The following is a 19,719-nucleotide window of genomic DNA, read 5'->3' as shown; positions in this document are numbered from 1 at the left end:
CAGTAGTGAAGTATTGCTCTGTTTATTTCAGTCATAAACCTCAAGGTGCCAGACTCTGCCTAGTTTGCTGGGAAGCAATATCCTACAGCGTACAAAAGTATCTAAAACTGCTAAAAATGGGGGGGTTGATAAAAAGCTTCTTTACAAGTTGCAAAAATCTGCCTTTTTTGGGTTGGTGTAGTGTGAGATGAAGCTGCAGCACGCCCCTGGAGCAGCTTTTGCTGCTCCTCCCCCCAGGCTGCCCCTCCTGGGGCGTTTCCCCGTGTTCCCCCCATTTCTAAAACCCTTCTACAGCTACAAGAGAGGAGAGGAGGAGCGGGCAGGGCTTTTGTTGGGGTTCTGTGTTGGAGCTGGGGCTGAGGAATGCAAGCTCTGTCTCAGAGGATGATGCATTTGCCTTTCTCCACCCAGGGGTTGTTCTTCATCAGCTCCGGGTTCAGGAAGGGATCCTCAGGAATTCCATCCTCGATCCACTTCACAAACCTGCGGAGAGGGGAGGGAGGGAGGGTGAGCACAGCCCCAGGGGGAATTTGGGGCAAAAAGGGGGGATTTGGGGGGCTCGGGGTAAATCCTGCTCTGGTGGGGGAATCCTGGGGGGGACATATCCTCAGCTCTGAGACAAAGCAGGCAGGGAGCTGAGCCATCCGTGATTTGAAGTGTTTTGAGCTTTGCAAAGCTCTGGGAAGGGGGGATCTGTGCCCTGGGGGCTGCCAGGGGACACCCCGGGGTCAGGAGGTGCCACCACAGCCTGGCACCAGCAGAGCCTGGGCAGCTGGGAAGGGCTCGGGGACACCGGGGGGGTTCTGGCCCTGGGGCTTGGAGATCCAGAAAGGGAAAATCTCATCTGGAGCACCCCCAGGAGCTGAGGGGGGAAAAAGGGGGGTGGGTTCTGCTCTTGGGGGCACTGGGATGGGAAAAAAGGAAAGGGAAAGGGAAAGGGAAAGGGAAGGGAAGGGAAGGGAAGGGAAAGGAAAGGAAAGGAAAGGAAAGGAAAGGAAAGGAAAGGAAAGGAAAGGAAAGGAAAGGAAAGGAAAGGAAAGGAAAGGAAAGGAAAGGAAAGGAAAGGAAAGGAAAGGAAAGGAAAGGAAAGGAAAGGAAAGGAAAGGAAAGGAAAGGAAAGGAAAGGAAAGGAAAGGCCCCACTCACTCAGGTATAGTCTTGGAGGACATCTCCCTCTTGTAGGCCAGCTGGTATTTGAGGCTTTCCACCTCTTTTTTCCATTGTGGGAGATCCCACTCATCCATCGCGCTCTCCGAGGGCTCCGTTGGGCTGGGAATGGGGATTTTGGTGCCTTGTCCTGCCCTGATCCCTCAGATGCACCCCAAAGGCTCCCCCGGGATGGGGCCAGCATCCCCAGGCTCTGGGGAGGTTTCCAAGCCCACAGAGGAGCAGCCAAGGGCTCCAGGAGCTTTTGGGGTTGTTTTGGTTGGGGCAAAGGCTGCCCAGTGCCCCTCTCGTGCAGAACGCAGCGACTGAGGCAGATCTGACAGAAGTTTGGGTGGGGAGCAGCCAGGAGCAGCCCGAGGCTCTTTGGGAAGGGGCTGTTTGTCCTTTTCCTGCCTGGCCACGGCTCTGAAGGGACCAGGAGGGATTTGGTGGAAGCAAATGTGACCCCGGGGGAGGGAGGGCGGGCGTGATGGGGAAACTGAGGCACGGCAGCTGAGGGAGCTCAAGCAGTGCCCGCAGTGGGGTGGCCCCTGTGTCACCCCAAAAGCTGGTGGCACAAGGAGACAGTTCCCTGTCCCCAAGCCGTGAACCCCAGGGGTGCCCCAGCTCCGGGAGAGCGGGCAGGGAAGGGCTGGAGGTGCCGGCAGGGTGAGACCCTCCTGCGGGCACAGCGGGCACAGCTCCATCCCAACCCAAACCCATCCCAATTTGGGAGTGGGATCAGCCCCTTCCCCTCCCTTGGGGTGCCTCCCGCTCATCCCATCCCGCCCATCCCATCCTGCACATCCCATCCCGCTCATCCCATCCCGCACATCCCATCCTGCTTATCCCATCCCGCTTATCCCATCCTGCACATCCCCATCCATCCCGCTCATCCCATCCCGCTCATCCCATCCCGCACTCCCATCCCGCTCATCCCATCCCGCACATCCCATCCCTCTCATCCCATCCCACACATCCACATCCCGCTTATCCCATCCCGCTCATCCTCATCCATCCCACACATCCCCATCTATCCCACACATCCACATCCCATCCCACTCATCCCCATCCCGCACATCCCATCCCGCACATCCCATCCCGCTCATCCCCATCCCTCTCCCACCTGGTTTGGGGATTCGGCAGCAGAGAATCGGGGCCGGTCCGCAGCCCGGGCCTGGCGGTGCTCCCGCAGCTCTTTCCCGGCTCCCGGAGATGCCAAAGGCTCGGGACAATCTGCGGGAGCGCGGCGGGAGCGGCAGCAGCGGATCCCGGCACCGCCTCCCCCCGCCGCTCCCGGGGGATTTGGCTCCGCCGGAGCGCCCGGGATGGAGGCGGCTCCCGGTACCCGGCCGGGCTCGGGAATTGGGGTTATCCCGGCTGCCCTCCACTCTTTATATTCATATAAAATGAAAATATAAATATATAAATTTATAAATAAAAATAAAAATCTAAAATTAATATAAAACAAAATTATACATATAAAATTAAAATATAAACATATAAATAATAAAAATCTAAAATTAATATAAAATAAAACTATACATATACAATTAAAATATAAACATATAAATTTAAAATCAAAATATAAAATGAATATAAAATAAAACTATACATATTAAATTAAAATATAAACATATACATTTAAAACAAAAATATAAAATTAATATAAAATAAAGCTATACATATCAAATTAAAATATAAATATAAAGATAAAACTATCAATATACAATATAAATATAAATATAAAATAAAACTCTAAGTATACAATTAAAATATAAATACAAAAGCAAAATATAAATTAAACATAAGTAGAAATAAAATTATAAAAATAAATATATCAAGGCTTCCCGAAAGCGGCACCTCACAGGACAATATACAGGAAATATAAAATTTAAGCTCTATTAGGAAGTGCTGCGTTTTCTCTGTGCCCCTCTGCTGCCCGGGGCTCCCCCGGCCCCGCGGGGCTCCCGCCCCGATCCCGGCGCTGCTGCCCCGGGAATGCGGCTCCAGCCGGGAATCCCGTTCCATCCCACCCTCCAGGCAGGACAGGGGGTGATTCCAGGGATTTGGGGTCCATCCCATGACCCAGGCAGGAGCAGTGTGCAATTCCAGGGATTTGGGGTGAATCCCACACTCCAGGCAGGAGCAGGGGCTGATTCCAGGGATTTGGGGTGAATCCCACACTCCAGGCAGGAGCAGGGGCTGATTCCAGGGATTTGGGGTCCATCCCATCCCCCAGGCAGGAGCAGGGGGTGCAATTCCAGGGATTTGGGGTGCAGCCCCCCGGATTTTGCAGATGTAGGGACGCTGAGCTCCCCGGGCTCTGCAATATTAAGGAGCTCAGCCATCTGTTATCCTGCCATTTCCATAGTCCTGGGATTAAATCCCGGGATTTCCAGCTGGGAGAGCAGCTGGAAATGTCCCTGCGATGCCAGGGGAGCTGGGCAGGGACTCGGTCCCGCTCCTCAGAGCTGTCCCAAATTTATTTAGGGCCAAGGACAGGGAAAAGGGGCTGGGGCAGGAGGCCCAGGAAGGGCTGAGGAGCTGGGATGGGGCTCAGCCTGCAGAAAAGTGGGATCAGAGGGGAAAATCAAAAAGTGGGAGAAAATGTGGAAAAAGAAAATTAAAAAAATAAGTGAAGAAGGTTTAGGGAGGGCTCTGCTGCAAAGCTTCTCTCTTTGGGATCCCCCTTTTCTCCAGGCTGGGCCCTTTCCCAGCTCCCTCAGGGATTCTCCAGCCCTTTCCCAGCTCCCTCAGGGATTCTCCAGCCCCTCCACATCTCTTGTCATGAGGGGAAAATCAAAAAGTGGGAGAAAATGTGGAAAAAAAAAAAAAAAGTGAAGGAAGTTCCCAGGAATGTCCAGCCCCAGTTCCAGAGGGTTTTCCTGGAGATCAGGCACCAAGCACAGAATCCACCAGCAGGAAGGGGCTGGCTGAGGGTGAAGGGCTGGAAATTTTCCTTAAATTTTCCATAAATATGCTCAGAGTGGGTTTCTGTTCACTGCTCTGGGAGAAAGGGAAGAGATTGGAAACTATTAATTAGAAATGAGAGTGATTAATTAGAAATGGGAGCAATTAGAGGATGGGACCCCCTTGGTGCTGGGGGGACATTCCCACTCCAGACTTCAGGGAAATCCTGTAAACTCACAATTTTCCAGGTGAAATCCATGATGTTCCAGGTGAAATGTCCCCATTTTTCCAGGTGAAATATCAGCCTTTTTCCAGGTGAAATGTCACCATTCTTTCAGGTGAAATTCCATCATTTTTCCAGGTGAAACTTCACCATTTTTCCAGGTGAAATTTCCCCGGATGAAATTTCCCCATTTTCCCAGATGTAATGTCACCATTTTTCCATGTGAAATGTCCCCATTTTCCAGGTGAAATTTCCCCATTTTTCCAGATGAAATTGCTGGAAGAGGACACAAAGCACCTGCCCCCAATCTGTTCCCATCCCCTCTTTGGGGTTCTGGGATGAGGGGCCCAGTCCAACCCCAAGGCAAAAATTCCAACCTCAAAAAGAAACCCCAAACCAAAAACCCAACACTCAAAGGAAAATCTCAACTCCACAAAAACCCCCAAACCATCAAAATCCCTCAACTCCCTAAAAACCCCTAACCCCCCACCAAAACCCTCTCAACTCCAAAAAAACATCCCACCCCCAATGCCCTCTCAACATCCTAAACAACCCAAAATCTCTCAATTTCCTAAAAAAACCCACCTTGTGCTTTTTCCTAAACCCTTGCCAAAACCCTCAGCTTCCTAAAAAAATCAACCTCCCCAAAAAACCCCCAAAAACCCAATCCCCCCAACAAAATAAACCTAAAGCAAAAAACCCAAAGAGGCAAAAAAACCTCAAAGCCAAAAAACCCCAACCCCCCCCCCCCAAAAAAAACAGGACCAAAATACCCAAGAAAAAAAACCCAATATAAAAAAAACCCAAAGAAACCAAAGCCAAAAAAAACCCCCAAGCCCTAAACAAAATCCAACCCCAAAAATCCCACCCCAAACCAAGCAAACAATCAAAAAAAACCCATCCAAAATGTCAATGTAACAATGGAACTTGGGCAGTTTTATTGAACAAGGTGTCAAATTTCCATCCAGGTGTATTTTTTGTAGGAAATTTGGGATTTTTTGTAGGAAATTGGGGGCTGCAGAAGCCCCCAAAGCCCTGGAAATGTGCAAAGTGCCCTTGGGCACACGCTGGGGTTTGTTTTCCTGCCTGCCCAAGCAGGGCACAGAGGGATCCCAAAGGGGCAGAGCTCTTTCAGCTGCCCAAATTCCCCCCAAAATTAGGATTTGGGATATGAACCTGCACCAATCTAAACCTTATTTTCGGCAGAAAATAGAAGCCCAGCCTGAAAGCTGGATTATTTCCAAATAAAATCAGCTCTCCACTGCCCCACACTGGGGTTATCTGAAGAAAATAAAGCTCAGTTTTACCTTCCAGCCTTTTGGTTTAGAATGAAACCCAAAAATCAGAGCTGTGCAAACAGCACTTGACCCCAAACTGCTGCAGAGGGAGTTTGCAGCTCCCTGTTTTCCTGGTGTAAGTTTTTCCCTCTCAGCAGTTGCCTCTTGCAAGGTTTGTGTCCCAACAGGAGGAAAAATTCTCTGCTGTTTCCTGCTCCATCCCTGCTTTTCTCAGCTTCTGAAAACAACTCCAAGCTGCTGCAAACAACTCCTGAATATGTGGAACTGCAGGAAACTCCCAAAATGTTCCCACTCCAGAGCCAGTCCCAGTTTTTAGCTGACTCTTCCTGGAGGGGACAACCAAAGCAAACCCAAGGAACTCTCCAGGAAGAGACTGCTTGGATGAAAAACCAACTGAGAAAATATTCCTGAGGATTTGGTCCCAATCAGAGCTTCTCAAAAGCACTGACGAACTTGGAAACTTCCTGGTGAACTGTGGTGCCAAAGGGGAGCTGCCCCAACCCCTGGGAAGAGACAAAACACAATTAATCCTCTTCAGGAATGATTTTTTATCACAAAACCATTTCAATATTTAATTGGTAAGGGGTGTCACTGATCTGCATTGCTGATAAATCCTATAAATATTGGGATACTCACTGACTCGTGGAAAAAGGTGCAGAGCTGCTTTGCCCAGGGGCATCTGAAACAGAGAGAAATTCCCACTCATTCCCTCCCAGCTGCAGCCACTCCCAAACCCCACAAAAATCCAACACTCACAGCTCCAAGCCAAAGTGAGTCCAGATTTATGGGAGAATGACTGGGGGGAACCCCAGGATTTGCAGGTAGGACAATCCCAGGATTTATTTCAAGGGGCCCTGGGGAAATCCCAGTAGGACAATCCCATGATTTATTTCAGGCCCTGGGCAGTCCCAGTGGGACAATCTCAGGGTTTCAGGGCAGTCCCAGTGGGACAATCCCAGGATTTATTTCAGGGGGCTCTGGGCAGCCCCAGTGGGACAATCCCAAGATTTATTTCAGGCCCTGGAGCAGTCCTAATGGGACAATCCCAGGATTTATTTCAAGGGGTCCTGGAGCAGCCCCAGTGGGACAATCCCAGGATTTATTTCAGGGGGTCCCAGAGCAGCCCCAGTGGGACAATCCCAGGATTTATTTCAGGGGGTCCCGGAGCAGCCCCAGTGGGACAATCCCAGGATTTATTTCAGGGTTTCAGGGCAGCCCCAGTGGGACAATCCCAGGGTTTCTGGGCAGTCCCAGCCACTCACAGGTGCAGGTTCTCTATGACCACGTTGAGGCTGAAGAGCCCCACGGATTGCATCCTCTTGTGTCTGCGGGTCAGGAACAGGCACAGGAACTCCCCCACGTACTGGGGGCCAAGGTTCTGCCACCTGCACAACAAAACCACACGGACTGAGGCACTGCACGTTCACTCTGGCTGGGAGAAGGAGCCAATTCCCACATCCATCGGAATCTCAGCCAAAGCCAAGCCAGGGGATTCTCCCAGCACTGCTGGAAGCCAAGGGGGGCTCTCCCAGAGATAAGGGGAGCAGGGGCCCCCTCTTTTCCAGCAGATCACTGCTCCCAGAACCACTCCAGCTGAGCATTCAGGGACCCTGGGGCAGTCCCAGCAGGACAATCCCAGGATTTCAGGTGGCCCTGGAGCAGTCCCAGAAGGACAATCCCAGCATTTATTTCAGGGGCCCTGGAACAGTCAGGTTATCCCTCTGCTGCATTCCCATGGCCAGGCAGGCTGTGGGAGCACTCACACTCTCAGCATGGTGCCTTCCTCCCTGCTCAGGTCCCTCAAAAGCAGGTTGGCAGTGCCACACAGGATGTGCTCCTCACAGGAAAGCTGGTCCAGCAACAGCCTCAGAGCCCAGAAGTTTTTCTAAGACCAGACAAAATATGATTTAACCTCAGTGCCAATCATTCCTTAAAATAATAATAATTAAAAAAAAAGAATAAAAAATCAAAGTCAAATTAAACATGGTTAAAACTTCCAGGATGCTGTTTTCATTATCACAGAGATTTTAAACATTATTTGCTTTCATCTCTTGGAAGAGGAATCAGTTTCCAGGACTCACCCCAAAAGCCAGGACTATCTCCAAGAAGGAAGTCAAGTGGGGAAGGTCACAACAAAGCATCTGCTGCACTGCTTGCACTGCCAGGATGAGAGAAGCCTCGTGGTGCAGCTACACAAGAGAGCAACAAGGAAAGAAAGGATTTAACAGCTGCTTTCCCTTTATTTATCCACTCAAACCTGCACTGAGTTAATCTAGTTCAGCCAGAGAGTTTGGAGGGCACACAGCAAATCCACAGGAACCTCATCAAGAGTTAAAAACATGGGTTTATTTCTGGTGCTCTCAAAGTGCTCACATAAAAGTGGAATCTCACACAGGAGCAGAAATAGAGAATTAAAGGGGAAAAAAATCCAGCTCAGGAGTCACATCTTTGGAGAATAAACTAAAATTTCCTCCAAGGAAGTAAAAAATAATGAGGCAGCTCCTTAGATGACTGCATTGAATATGCAATGTTTTTCCTGCTACCTTCAAACAAGTTCCACATACCTGAAACCCTTAATTGAAAAGAAATTTACAGCTTCTGGGCAATTCTGAGTTTTGAGAAGCCCCAGTGCCCTGTTGGAGCCAAACCCTGGGAGAAGTTAAGACACAATCAATTATTCCCTATAATTATTCCCTCCTCTATAAATCCATAAATTTGGACAGGGATAAAGATTTCTCCTGGCCTGAAGATGTGCAGAGCAGAAGAGACCCTCAGTTCTCCACCTTCATATCTGGTCCAGAGTTTAGACTGCTAAACACCACCCAAAAAAATCTTCCAGGCCCTTCTTGAAAGCTTTTAATAACCCAAGATTTTTCACTGCTGGGGATAAATTCCATTATTGTCATCACTCACCTGACCAGAGAAAACAGCAGATGGTAAAGAGACATTAACTCCAGACTTGAGATCCTCCAGAAAGTTGCCACTGGCTGCCAGCACGTTCTGCAAGGGGACAGTGAGGGACAAGGATGGCAGATCCTCCTCAAACCAACCCCAAACCTGCCAGCAATGGGGTTCCATGTGCTTTTCAGTGACTCCTTCAGCATTTCTGCAGAAGATGGTGCCTGTTCCACATCACACTCAAGGGAAGTTGAGGCTCTGCAGCACCAACCAAACCCTAGAAAAAAACTCTTCTTTTCTGTAGGGCTGCGATGGAAAAATCCCCTTGTGCCAAGCCCTGCCATGGCAGGGACACCTCCCTTTGTCTCAGGGTGTTCCAAGCCCTGTCCCTGCTGGCCTTGGGCACTGCCAGGGATCCAGGGGCAGCCACAGCTTCTGCAGGAATCTGTGCCAGGGCCTCCCACCCTCCCAGCCAGGAATTCCCTCCCCATCTCCCATCTGACTGTGCCCCTGGCAGTGGGAAGCCATTCCCCCTGCCCAGGCCCTTTCCGATCTGATCTGATCCATCTCCCCATGAACAGATCCAGAACCAGTGCCAGGCCTGAGCTGGGAGCAGGAGGAACCCATTTCCAGCTGCCTTTAACATTCCTGAACCCCCACATGCTGCAGAGCCACCCCTGGCACAGGAGCACTGGATGAGGCACTGCAAGTTCACTCTGGCATTTGGGAGAAGGAGCCAATTCCCACATCCAGAGGAATCTTGTCCAAACCCAAGCCAGGAGATTCTCCCAGCACTGTTTGGTACCTCTTGGAAGCCAAGGGGGGGCTCTCCCAGGGCTAAGGGAAGCAGGTGCCCCCTCTTTTCCAGCAGATCACTGCTCCCCAAAATCATGATGAAGGAACTCCAACATTTGGCCTAAAAAACAACAGACCATTTGTGTTACAAAAATCTGTGCAGAGGGGTGAATTATTCAGAGAAAAAAGGGGTCAGAGTAAATCCTTGCCCTCTCAAGGAGTGGGAACAGGAGAGAAGAGGGAATTTTGGCCTCACTCACGTTCCTGTAGAGTGCCTCACTGCTGTAGAGCAGTTTGAGTGCCTGCTTAATTAGCACAGTGTTCCTCAGGGGAGAGCCTGCAGGGATGGAAATGAAAAGAATCAAAGGCAGATCCTACACACCCCAAATAACTCCACAGCAGGAACACGAGCAGGATATTAACTTGGTCAGAGGCTTGTTTCTGCAGAGACAGCCAATGTTTACAGCTGTTTTACACAGGTTTGGTGGTGGAATAGATAAATGTCAGCTACAAACCACAGTTCTGGAAAGCTGCAAAGTCTGGACACAATCCAGAGTGAGCCAGGTGATCCCAGAGAAGTGTTTGGTGTGGACATCACACCACACTGAGGGATCTCACACTTCCAAGAATTCTGCCAGTAGGGAAGAACTCCCAAATAAATCTTTTGTGGCAGAAGACACCCTGAGAAGTGACAAAGCCCAGGAGAGATGAAGACAATTATCAGAAGCTGAGCTCATGATTCTGATGATGAAAATTGCCCATCAGGAGTTTTTCTCCTCAAGGTCATGGCTGAGATATAAAGCCAAGTCCCCCACTGACAGTGGCAATGCTGGGAGGCAGTGAAGACCTTTGGATTTTCTTTTCATAGTTTCTCTTGCTTTGCTTTCAGCAGAAGCTCACAGCTGACAAAATGAGTGTTTTGAGCAAAGTGAAGTGAATAAATCCATGCTCCAGTACAAAGTCACCCTTCCTGCCTGCTGTTTTCATGGTTTGGGTTGGAAAGAACCTCAAATCCCATCCAGTTCCAACCCAACACCTCCCACTACCCCAGGCTGTCCCAAGCCCTGTCCACCCTGGCCTGGGACACTTCCAGGGATGAGAGGACTCCCCACCCTCCCCCAGTTCCCAGCTGGGCTCAGGGTTTCACTCCTTTGGCTGCCAGTGAAGAGCTGGAATGAAGTTCCCAGTGAAGGAAGGAAGAAATGACACTTGCCAGCTGTGACCCAGGGCCCTGCCTCCTGCATGTCATTCCCAGAGGGAACACAGCCTGTCCTGAAGATCTTGAGGTAGACCTTGAACTGGCAGGGAGTGATCCTGCAGGCAGAGCAGCAGGCCAGGCTGTTCACAGGGAACAGCAGGGAATGGGCAGCATCCAGGAAATTCCCAGTTTTGCACAGGTAGAATGGGATCAGATCCCGAAGGTCTCGGAGCCTGGGAAGAGGAAATGAAGGTTTGGGTTTCATTAGGATGAGTTTTTTTTATAGGATTTGTGGAGAGATCTGATTGTGCTTGACCATTACAGAGGGGAGAAAAGAGAGGGGAAAAGGAAAGGGAGGAACAAGAGAGGGGAAAAGGAGAGGGAGAAAAAAGAGAGGGGGAAAGGAGAAAAAAGAGAGGGGGAAAGGAGAAAAAAAGAGAGTGGAATAGAGGAAAAGAGGGAAAAGCCATTTACCTTTGGTTTTCATTGCACTTCACAGCTCTCAGGTACCGAACAACTTCCTTAAACCTGGGGAGAAAAACAGAAGGTGAGAAGGAAGGGGAAGAAGTGCAAAACTGTGCACAGGGCAAACATTTCCCACAATGAAAGAAGCAAAGCAGGAGAGCTTCCCACACAAGAGACATTGCACAGCAGCACAGAAATACAGCTGGAAATTAATTCCTAGAGGTTATTCCCAGATTATCTCAGCTCTGGCAAAAGAAAACCAGAGGTTGCCTTGCAGCTGAAATCTTTAAGTGGACTGGATCCTTTGGAATATTGGATTTTCTGGAGCACAACCCTCTGAAGACCCAGAACATCTACTTGCCAGCCTTTGATGAAGAGGAATTGCTTGGAAAATCAACATGTAAAACCTGCAGAGTTTATGGAGAGACAGAAATGAGCCACTCCAGCAACCTTTTTTTGGTCCTGAGGCATTCCAAGGGCTTTGTGTTTCCCCCTTATACCAAAGTAAAGAGGTTTGGAGCAGTCAAAATATAAGAATTAAGTTGTCAAAGTGAAAAAAGTCAAAGCAATCTCACTTTTTTTTCTCCAGGAGTTTCTCCACTCGAGCCTCCACAACAGGGAGTGCTTCCCACAGGTACGTTTTCCTCCCTTTCTGTCTCCTCTGCCCAGTGATGTTCTGGCCTTTTAAAACTGTGGTCAGTGACGTGTGGTCCCAGGGCAAAACATTCAAGCTGGAAGGATAAAAATAAAGTAATTTTTAAGTGTGTTTTGTTGCACACTCATTAGCTCCTTGAAGGATTGTGGAGTTTGGTTAATAAAATATTTTTGGGTTTAGAGCTCAGTTCTGGGGGAAAGAAAATAAATTTAGGGAGAACAGCTCAGTCATGGCATCCAACAACAAAAAGGGAAAGCAGCAAATCCTGAAATATTCCTCTAAAATGCTCCCACTTTTATTATTATCAGGGAAAGAACATCCTGCTTTTATTATTATCAGGCCCAAGAACTCACCTGTTTGAGAAGGCATAGCAGTGGCAGGGAAGGGAGATGGACTGGAAAAACTCAACAAACTTTTCATACAGAATTTTTGGGAAGTCACACAACACCAGCATCCTCTGAAGTCGGGTTGTGATCCTGTGATTTGAAAAGAAAAATAATTCAAAAAGGGTATTTTAAAATGAGGTGAGTTACTAACAGGTCGTCTTTTTTAATCATATGGGAAACTGCACAAGTTTGGAGGGGTTTTTTTGTTTGTTTGTTTGGATCTGTATTTGAATTTCTGGTTGAAGTTTTGTAGTGAGTAATGAAATTATTATTGTGCTGTTATTTTTAAAACCAAGGTTCTGTGGTTTTAAAGATCTCCAAGGAATGTGTACAACAAACACTTCAAACTGTGCTGGGGCTGAGCTCTGCACCTGCCCTGCTACTGGAACCATTTTTGTATTAATTGATAAGCAGAGATAAAAAAGAAGAGTTTACTCTTTAAAATTTTGGCAGAGAGGTAAAGACAAACTCTTCCCCTTTTTGTTCCAAGTAAAAAATTTTAAAAAATCAAGAATAGCAATTTAAAACGAGAACTGCTGAAGGATTTAGGTTGTACCTGTCATTAGTTCCAGAGAAGGTGAGAATATAGAATATAGAACTGGGTTGGAAAGAATTGAATTCTTCACTCATCAGCCTTCTGTGGCAGGTGAATTTGGGGGGAAAGGTGAAGGATAGAGCTAAAATGGGAAGTGAATTAAGCCAAGGGAGCTGGGTGTCCTCATTCTCCAGCCTCTGGGGAGCTTCTCCATGCTTGACCCCAGGGGAATCCTGCCAGGCTGTGCTGTGACCCCTCCCAGCCACTGTTTAGTCCTTGGTGTAACATCACAACCTGCTCTGGCCTCCCACGTGCCTCTGAACAGAGGATTTGTCACCTGAAATGCATTTTAAAGCCAAGCAGAAAGTCTGCAGCCAGCAAGGAAACCAATCTTACCTCTGGAACAGAAATGGGACAGCAATCCTCAGGGAAGCAGTGTGGCCAAGGTTCTGACAGCTCCTAAGCCTGGAAAAAAACAGCACTAATTAATGCCTGGCTCCCCTTCCTGCCTTTTCTCCTTGTCTGTACTCAACTGTTGAATAAAACACTTTTGAAGGAAAAATCTTGGAAGTTGGCACGCTGAAAAAAATCCCTGCAAGGACTGAAATAAGTGCTGAAGTGTAAAATTCCCAGGTAACAGATGCAGCCTGCTCCTTTGCAAACCTGGATCATCCCTCAGCAGGAACTGCAGGGGAGCTGCTGTTTCAAACCAATCCAGACATCATTTCCTTCTCTTTCACCAAAACCCCTGAAGTTAAACCCCAACATGTTCAGGTTTCACAAAGCTCCTTGGGCTGTTGAAAAGTGTTCTGCTGAGTTGCAAAGTGTAACTTCGAAGTTCTAAGTTGGGTTAAACGCTGTTAAAAGTGTTATTCCCCTTAAATCGTTAAGGTTCCGTTTTAAGCTAAGCTTAAGTTAGGTGTAAGTGCTGTTTCTTTGTTGAATTGTTAAGCTTAAAGTATAATTTAAAGTACTGTTAAGTGGGAATGCCGTTAGGCTTTTAAGGCCGGGCTCCTTTTAATCTTTGCTGTTGCCTTTGTCCCACAGTGCCCTGGGTGGTTCTCGGTTGGTTTCCTTTTCTGAATGTCTGGATTATTTTCGGTTTTGTTGTTGCTTGTTTTCCTTTGTTGTGCATAAACTCTCCTGTAAGCAATGGAGCAAATCTTGCCAACCAACTTTGTTGTTTAATATTAAATCTGGCTTTCCCTTAGCAGGGATTTTTCAAGTCATCTCAAACTCTCATTCCTGCTTAACTTTTCCCTCTCACATCCAACCTTTTCTTTTCCCCCAAATCCCACTTCTCCCTCTGTGTGTTCATTTTGCTCTTGCTGTGCTGCAGCCCAGGCAGGGATTTTTACTCTTTCCTCACCTCTAATAAACAAACCCCCAGGATTCCCTCACGGATTCCCCTCCCCTGGAGGAAAAGGAAGATCCCCTCTCTCTGGGGCCAGGTACTCACAGAGCAGGGTCTTTGTGCAGGGCAATCTGTTTAGCTGCTCCCAGCAGCATGACAGCAGCAGCTTTGGGGCTTTCTTGTTCTGCCTGATTTAAAAATCTTGTTACCAGCTCGAAAACATCAGAATACCTGAGAAAGTCAAGTGGCCTGTAAGATCAAGGGTCTGCAAAAACGGACTTCCTAAACAAGTGGTAATTGTGGCCGTCCCACAGCTTGAGAGCAACCAAGATCCTTCAGAGGATCTCCAGCACACTCAGGAGGTGCTGGCACAACCAACACTTTGGGTATTTTGAAGGTTTGTTCTATCAGTGAAAAGGTGAAACTCATTCTAAGACATTAGTAAAAAATCACAGAACCCCACAATGGTTTGGGTTGGAAGGAACCTTAAATTCCAACCCCAACACCTCCCACTGTCCCAGGCTGCTCCAAGCCGTGTCCAGCCTGGCCTTGGGCATTCCCAGGGATCCAGGGGCAGTCTCAGCTGCCCTGGGAATCTCCTCAGGGCTCCCCTCCCTCCCAGGGAAGGATTCTTTCCCAATATCTAAAGCCACCCCAAAGCCCAGGCCTCAGGCTCCCACTTTCCCAGGTTATAACAACCAGAGATCATCAGGTGTCCTGCACAGCTCAGGAGATTTAAAGACACATTTAAGAGGGACTTTAAACTACAGCCAAATGCAATTTATCTTGCTGACCAAATAAGTTTTCTCCACTCTATTTTTGCTGTCCCAGGTGCCACAATTCTGATAATAACTCATAAAATAAACCAAAGTTGCCCTGAAAAACCAAATCTGTTGTCACTTACTTGTACACCACCTCAAAGTTCTGTGAGCTGCAGACATTGCACTGCCCTGGAGGCAATTTTGGCTTGCAGCAGCATTCATGTCCTGGGGGATACATCCTTTCTCCTCTCAGGTATGTGTTATAGGCTACAGAAAGTTCCCTGATGAATTTTTCTAGGAGCTCTCCTGAGAGACAAGACAAAAAAAATAAAAATTGCACAAAGAATTTTGCATGATTTTTTTCCAAAATCAAAAGAGAAAGTTTCCCATGTGAAATTGTTTAGGAAATTGTTTGCATCCAGTTTTATTGGTCAGGAAAACTGTGTTGCTGAAAGAGGGAAACTTTAGGTGGGGTATTGGGAAGGAATTGTTCCTTGGGAGGGTGGGGACGCACAGGGTGCCCAGAGAAGCTGTGGCTGCCCTGGCAGTGTCCAAGGCCAGGCTGGAGGGGCTTGGAGCACACAGTGGGAGCCCCAAGGAAAGGGGCTGGAATTAAATGATTTTCCAGCTCCATTCCACCCCAAACCATTCTATGATTCTCCCAGATGGAGAAAAGCAGAATCTGCACCTGCAAATGCTGCAAATCCCTGGTCCAAGCATGGAAAAAGAAAGTAGGCACAGCAATTTACTCCTTAAAAACTCCCCAGGGATTGGAGTGGAGCAGCCAAGCTGTTCCCCAGACAGGACCTGAGCAGCCCCAGGTCCTTGCAGGGACAGAACACCCAGGACAGGACCTGAGCAGCCCCAGGTCCTTGCAGGGACAGAACACCCACCCCCGTGCCGCAGCTCTGTGTCCAGCTCCAGCAGCTCCAGGTTGAAGGTGGCCAGGATCCCAGCCAGGGCAAAGTTCCTCTGTGCCTTCCAGAAGTTGCTTTTGTTGTGGGCATTGCAGTGGCACAGGGAAGGGGCTGTCCAGAGCTGGCACTGTGTCAGAAAATACAAAAAAAAAAAAAAAAAAAAAAAGGAGAGGTTGCTGGATTTTCGTGTTTCCCCTCAGCACTGAGTGAGGGGTTTTAATTCCTTTTATCCTCCTTGCACCTGAGTAAATATTTTGACAGGCAACAATTTGATATCATGGCAAGCATTTCAAAAAGCCCCTTATTCATGACCTGCTGTTGCTGAGCCCTTCACAGAGACCCTCAGGGCTGCTGGCACCCTCCCCACTGGAAGCTGGGAACAGACCCTGTCTTTGCATGTTCACCCCAACTGTGCCCACAGCTCAGAGTCTTCTGAAATCCACAAAAGGTCCAAGCAAATAAACCACCCTCACACAACCCTCTCCACTCCTAATTCCAGTGGGGACAGTCTAGGAAGCTGACATTCTCTAATTCATTTAAAAAAATGTCTGATTTAGTAATCTGATTTTATGAAATGCATTGTGTGCCCAAAGCAAACAGGACACATAAATAAATGTTTACTCCAACAACTGCCTGGACTAGAAATAAACCCCAACAGAACCACACTTTAAGCAGTTATGAGGAACTGTTTACCAAATTTCCTGTATTATTCTCTTAGAGTCCCTAACTCTTTCCTGGGAGGGCAGAATTGCTGACTCCTCATCTATCCTATTTCTTTGCCAGCTTTAATACAGGTGCCTTGTTATTGTGCACTGCTTTATGGAACCTGCTTTGTTTTATTTATTTATTGTGTAATAAATAACTGCTAAAAGCCCTTTCTCTGCTCCCTCCTGCCTAGTCAATAAATAACCCATTTGATGCTAGAGCTGACCTTAAGAACTCCTGAGCAGAGTGATTTAGGCACAGTCACCTGAGCAGAGCAGCTGCCAAAAATCTGAGCCTAAGGCAGGGCTTGGCTAAAGCTCTCATTTGATGCAGTTTTGTCTCCTGCAAGCTGTGCCCTGCTCTTACCTCAGCAGCCAGTTTGTCACAGATGTAGCAGTAGCACTGGTCACAAATATCTGCATTTTTCCCAAGGGGGAAGCACGTATCACTCTCTCTCCTCCTGCAAGGTTGAAAAGCAGATGGTTAAGGAGGAAAATCACAGCCTCACCCAGCTCTGCTGCTGCCTGCAGCTGTTGCAAAGGGAAATGTGGGAAATGGGAGCCCAGAGGGGACTGGCCAGCCCTGCACGTACTCAAAGGGGTGCGTGCTGCAGTCGTGCCTGGCGTGGGGCATCACATTGGCTTGTTTACAGTAGGTGACCACTAAATCCCCTTCCTCATCCACCAGTTCTTCTGATTTCTTCTCTTCCAGGGGAGACTTCTCTGCAGGAAAGAGAACACGAGGTATAAATCACTGTAAAGGTAGCTACAAAGTCCTTAGAAATTACTGAGATTTACTTTTTGAAGCACATTGTTTTAGGGATCTGACAGAATGACACACGAAATTTCCATGAACTATCAAACCAAATCAAAAAGGACCCAGCTGACACTGAAAAGGCCCAGTGTGAGCTCAATTTGAAGGATTTGAAAACTACACAGCAGCATCCTTTGGAGTAGTGCCATCAAAGATATCCCCACAAATTGGGGAATTCCTCCTGGTTTTATTCACTTGTGCAGCACAAGGACAGATTTCAAGCATAACAGAGAATTAATTGAGTTTATTCCCCAAATCTTTCAGGGAACTCCAGCAGCAGCACGGGAACAGCTCTCACCCTGTGGCTCTACAAACAGGACAGAACTCCCTTGGGTGCTCTCCCCTTCATCATCATCATCATCACTGATCAGGATTATGCTCTCCTCCTCCTTTTCTGATGGCCACATGGCCACCAACTTCCAAACTGGAACCACCTGGCAGCCACCAGGGTAACACTGACTGTCCATTTGTATTTTTAAGGTGTTTTCTTCAACAAGGAAAGAAAAAGACTCCTCTGAGACCCAAATTCTTCTTCTCTGCTGGATAAATTACACTAGAGACAGAGATGCTTCATCCTCAGTGCACTCAGCACCTCGAAACCCACTGGAGCTTCCATCCACAGCTCAGAGAACCCTGGAAATAAGGAGAGGAAAAAAGAAGAAAAAAAATTAAAAGATGAGATGAGCTGTTCTTCTGGTGGGTTTGGTGGGACTGGCTGTGGAATGAGGATAAGGGGAATGAGTTCCCACTGACAGGGAAGGGTTAGAGGGGATTTTTGGGACAAATTCTTTCCCAGAGAAGCTGTGGCTGCTCCTAGATCCCCGAAAGTGTCCAAGGTCAGGCTGGATGTGCCTTGGAGCATCCTGATCTAGTGGAAGGTGTCCCTGCCCATGGCAAATGGGGGGACTGGATTGCTGGAAATGATGCAACATTAAATTTGGGACCAATGAGCAGGAATTGCTTTGGGTTTTGCATGTATAAATATGCGAGGTATCTAGTAAAAAGCCATCCGTGAATGGAGTATTTTCTGTGGCACATCCTGGCCAGAATAAAGTCAAGCCTGACTCTCTAGCACTATGTAGTGCTGGAGGGGTTTTGTATCCTTCCTGAATTTTGCTGACAGGATGAGCTTTAAAGTTCCTCCCTTCCCAAACCATTCCAGAATTCCACGACAACAACTCCTGTTAACAACAACTCAGCTGTTCCTTAAACCTGCCACACCAGAAACACCCAGCACAACAACAACAACCCTACTCCCTCTCCCTCCACCCAAACTCCAACATCCCATTCCCAAACTCCAACATCCCCCTGTCCTAAACTCCAACATCCCCCTTCCCAAACTTCAATATTCCCCTGTCCCAAACTCCAACATCCCATTCCCAAACTCCAGCATCCCCCTTCCTGAACTCCAACATCCCATTCCCAAACTTCAATATCCCCATCTCACCCCATTCCCAAACTCCAACATCCCATTCCCAAACTTCAATATCCCCCTTCACAAACTCCAACATCCCATTCCCAAACTCCAACATCCCCATCTCACCCCATTCCCAAACTCCAACATCCCTCTTCCCAAACTTCAATATCCCCCTTCACAAACTCCAACATCCCATTCCCAAACTCCAACATCCCCATCTCACCCCATTCCCAAACTCCAACATCCCATTCCCAAACTCCAACATCCCCATCTCATCCCATTCCCAAACTCCAACATCCCATCCCCAAACTCCAACATCCCATCCCCAAACTCCAACATCCCCCACCTCACCCCTGTCCCAAACTTCAGCATGCCCATTCCCAAACTCCAGAATCCCCCATCTCACCCCATTCCCAAACTCCAGCATCCCCCTTCCTAAATTCAAACATCCCATTCCCAAACTTCAATATCCCCCTTCCCAAACTCCAGCATCCCCCACCTCACCCCATCCCACACCAACGATGCTGTTACACCACCCGGGAGGGAAAATCTCAGCACTGATTCCGGGGGAATTTTTCCTTAACAAGCATCAATTAAAGCAAATCTAGGAAGGATTTGAACAGAAGCAGAACTTACCCAGGGACGGTCTTTAATGTCCCTTCCTTTAATGTCCTTCCCGGTCCCTCCCACAGCCCCAGCGCCTCACCCGCCCCAACCGCCTCCTCCCAACGCCCCTCAGGACCAACCTCCCGCTGCCCGCTCTGCCCTTCCAGCCGCGCCGCTCTCCCGGGATACTCCCGGCGCTTTCCCGGTGTTTTCCCGGGATATTCCCGGCGTTCCTTTTCCCGCTCCCAACGCCCGCCACTCTTTGAAGGCGCCGAGCCCTTCCGGGCCGGGCCGCGCGCGCCGCTTCCGCCCTCACCGCGACGCCTGAGGGCGCGGGGCGCCGCCATCTTTGCTGAGGGCACAGCCTCGCTGGGGTCGTTACTAAATGTAATTGTGAAAAACGCCCACCGCTGGATTAAAAAAAAAAATTAAAAGTTTAATAATTATAAAATGGTTATAAAAATAGCAATACCATATAGTAATAAAGTTTAGAGTTAGGACAATTACAAGACAAAGAATTACGGACGTCTGGATGCTCTCAGACACTAAGTGTGAAAAATGCCCATCACTTGGTTTTTTAAAAATTTTAAAACTTTAATAATAATCAAATGGTTATTAAAATAGTAATACAATT

The 19,719-nt window shown here is 48.1% G+C and overlaps 2 protein-coding genes across 2 annotated transcripts; both read right to left on the bottom strand.

The window, feature by feature from the left end:
- Position 1: 1 nt before the first annotated feature.
- GNG13 (G protein subunit gamma 13) lies at positions 2-2,384 on the bottom strand. The gene is given in 3 exon segments (NM_001245678.1): positions 2-483; positions 1,147-1,269; positions 2,273-2,384. Coding segments are annotated over 2 exon segments (129 nt in total). The 5' UTR covers positions 1,170-1,269; positions 2,273-2,384; the 3' UTR covers positions 2-377.
- Positions 2,385-5,197: 2,813 nt separating this feature from the next.
- Positions 5,198-19,392, bottom strand: LOC115497185 (uncharacterized). Its single transcript, XM_030284447.4, has 20 exons — positions 19,226-19,392; positions 17,361-17,695; positions 16,842-16,971; positions 16,616-16,709; positions 15,521-15,671; positions 14,771-14,933; positions 13,972-14,097; positions 12,909-12,977; positions 11,945-12,067; positions 11,512-11,667; positions 10,946-10,999; positions 10,487-10,704; positions 9,534-9,610; positions 9,284-9,394; positions 8,494-8,580; positions 7,662-7,769; positions 7,344-7,465; positions 6,843-6,965; positions 6,217-6,259; positions 5,198-6,083 (listed from the first exon to the last, which is right to left on the bottom strand). Exons 2-20 carry the CDS (start codon positions 17,527-17,529, stop codon positions 6,006-6,008), a joined length of 2,202 nt encoding a protein of 733 aa, XP_030140307.4. The 5' UTR covers positions 17,530-17,695; positions 19,226-19,392; the 3' UTR covers positions 5,198-6,005.
- Positions 19,393-19,719: the final 327 nt, after the last annotated feature.

This window comes from Taeniopygia guttata, chromosome 14 (assembly GCF_048771995.1).
Source record: "Taeniopygia guttata chromosome 14, bTaeGut7.mat, whole genome shotgun sequence".
Taxonomy (NCBI): domain Eukaryota; kingdom Metazoa; phylum Chordata; class Aves; order Passeriformes; family Estrildidae; genus Taeniopygia; species Taeniopygia guttata.
Note: the sequence above shows the minus strand (reverse complement) of the source record. Positions and strands in the feature narration are given on the sequence as shown.

Excerpts from the sequence above, each read along its gene's own strand:
- LOC115497185 (XM_030284447.4), bottom strand. The coding sequence starts at position 17,529 with ATGGACAGTCAGTGTTACCCTGGTGGCTGCCAGGTGGTTCCAGTTTGG. Across the intron at positions 10,705-10,945 it reads AAGTGCAATGAAAACCAAAG|GCTCCGAGACCTTCGGGATC; the intron begins GTAAATGGCTTT and ends TCCTCTTCCCAG. Across the intron at positions 7,466-7,661 it reads AGATAGTCCTGGCTTTTGGG|AAAAACTTCTGGGCTCTGAG; the intron begins GTGAGTCCTGGA and ends GTCTGGTCTTAG.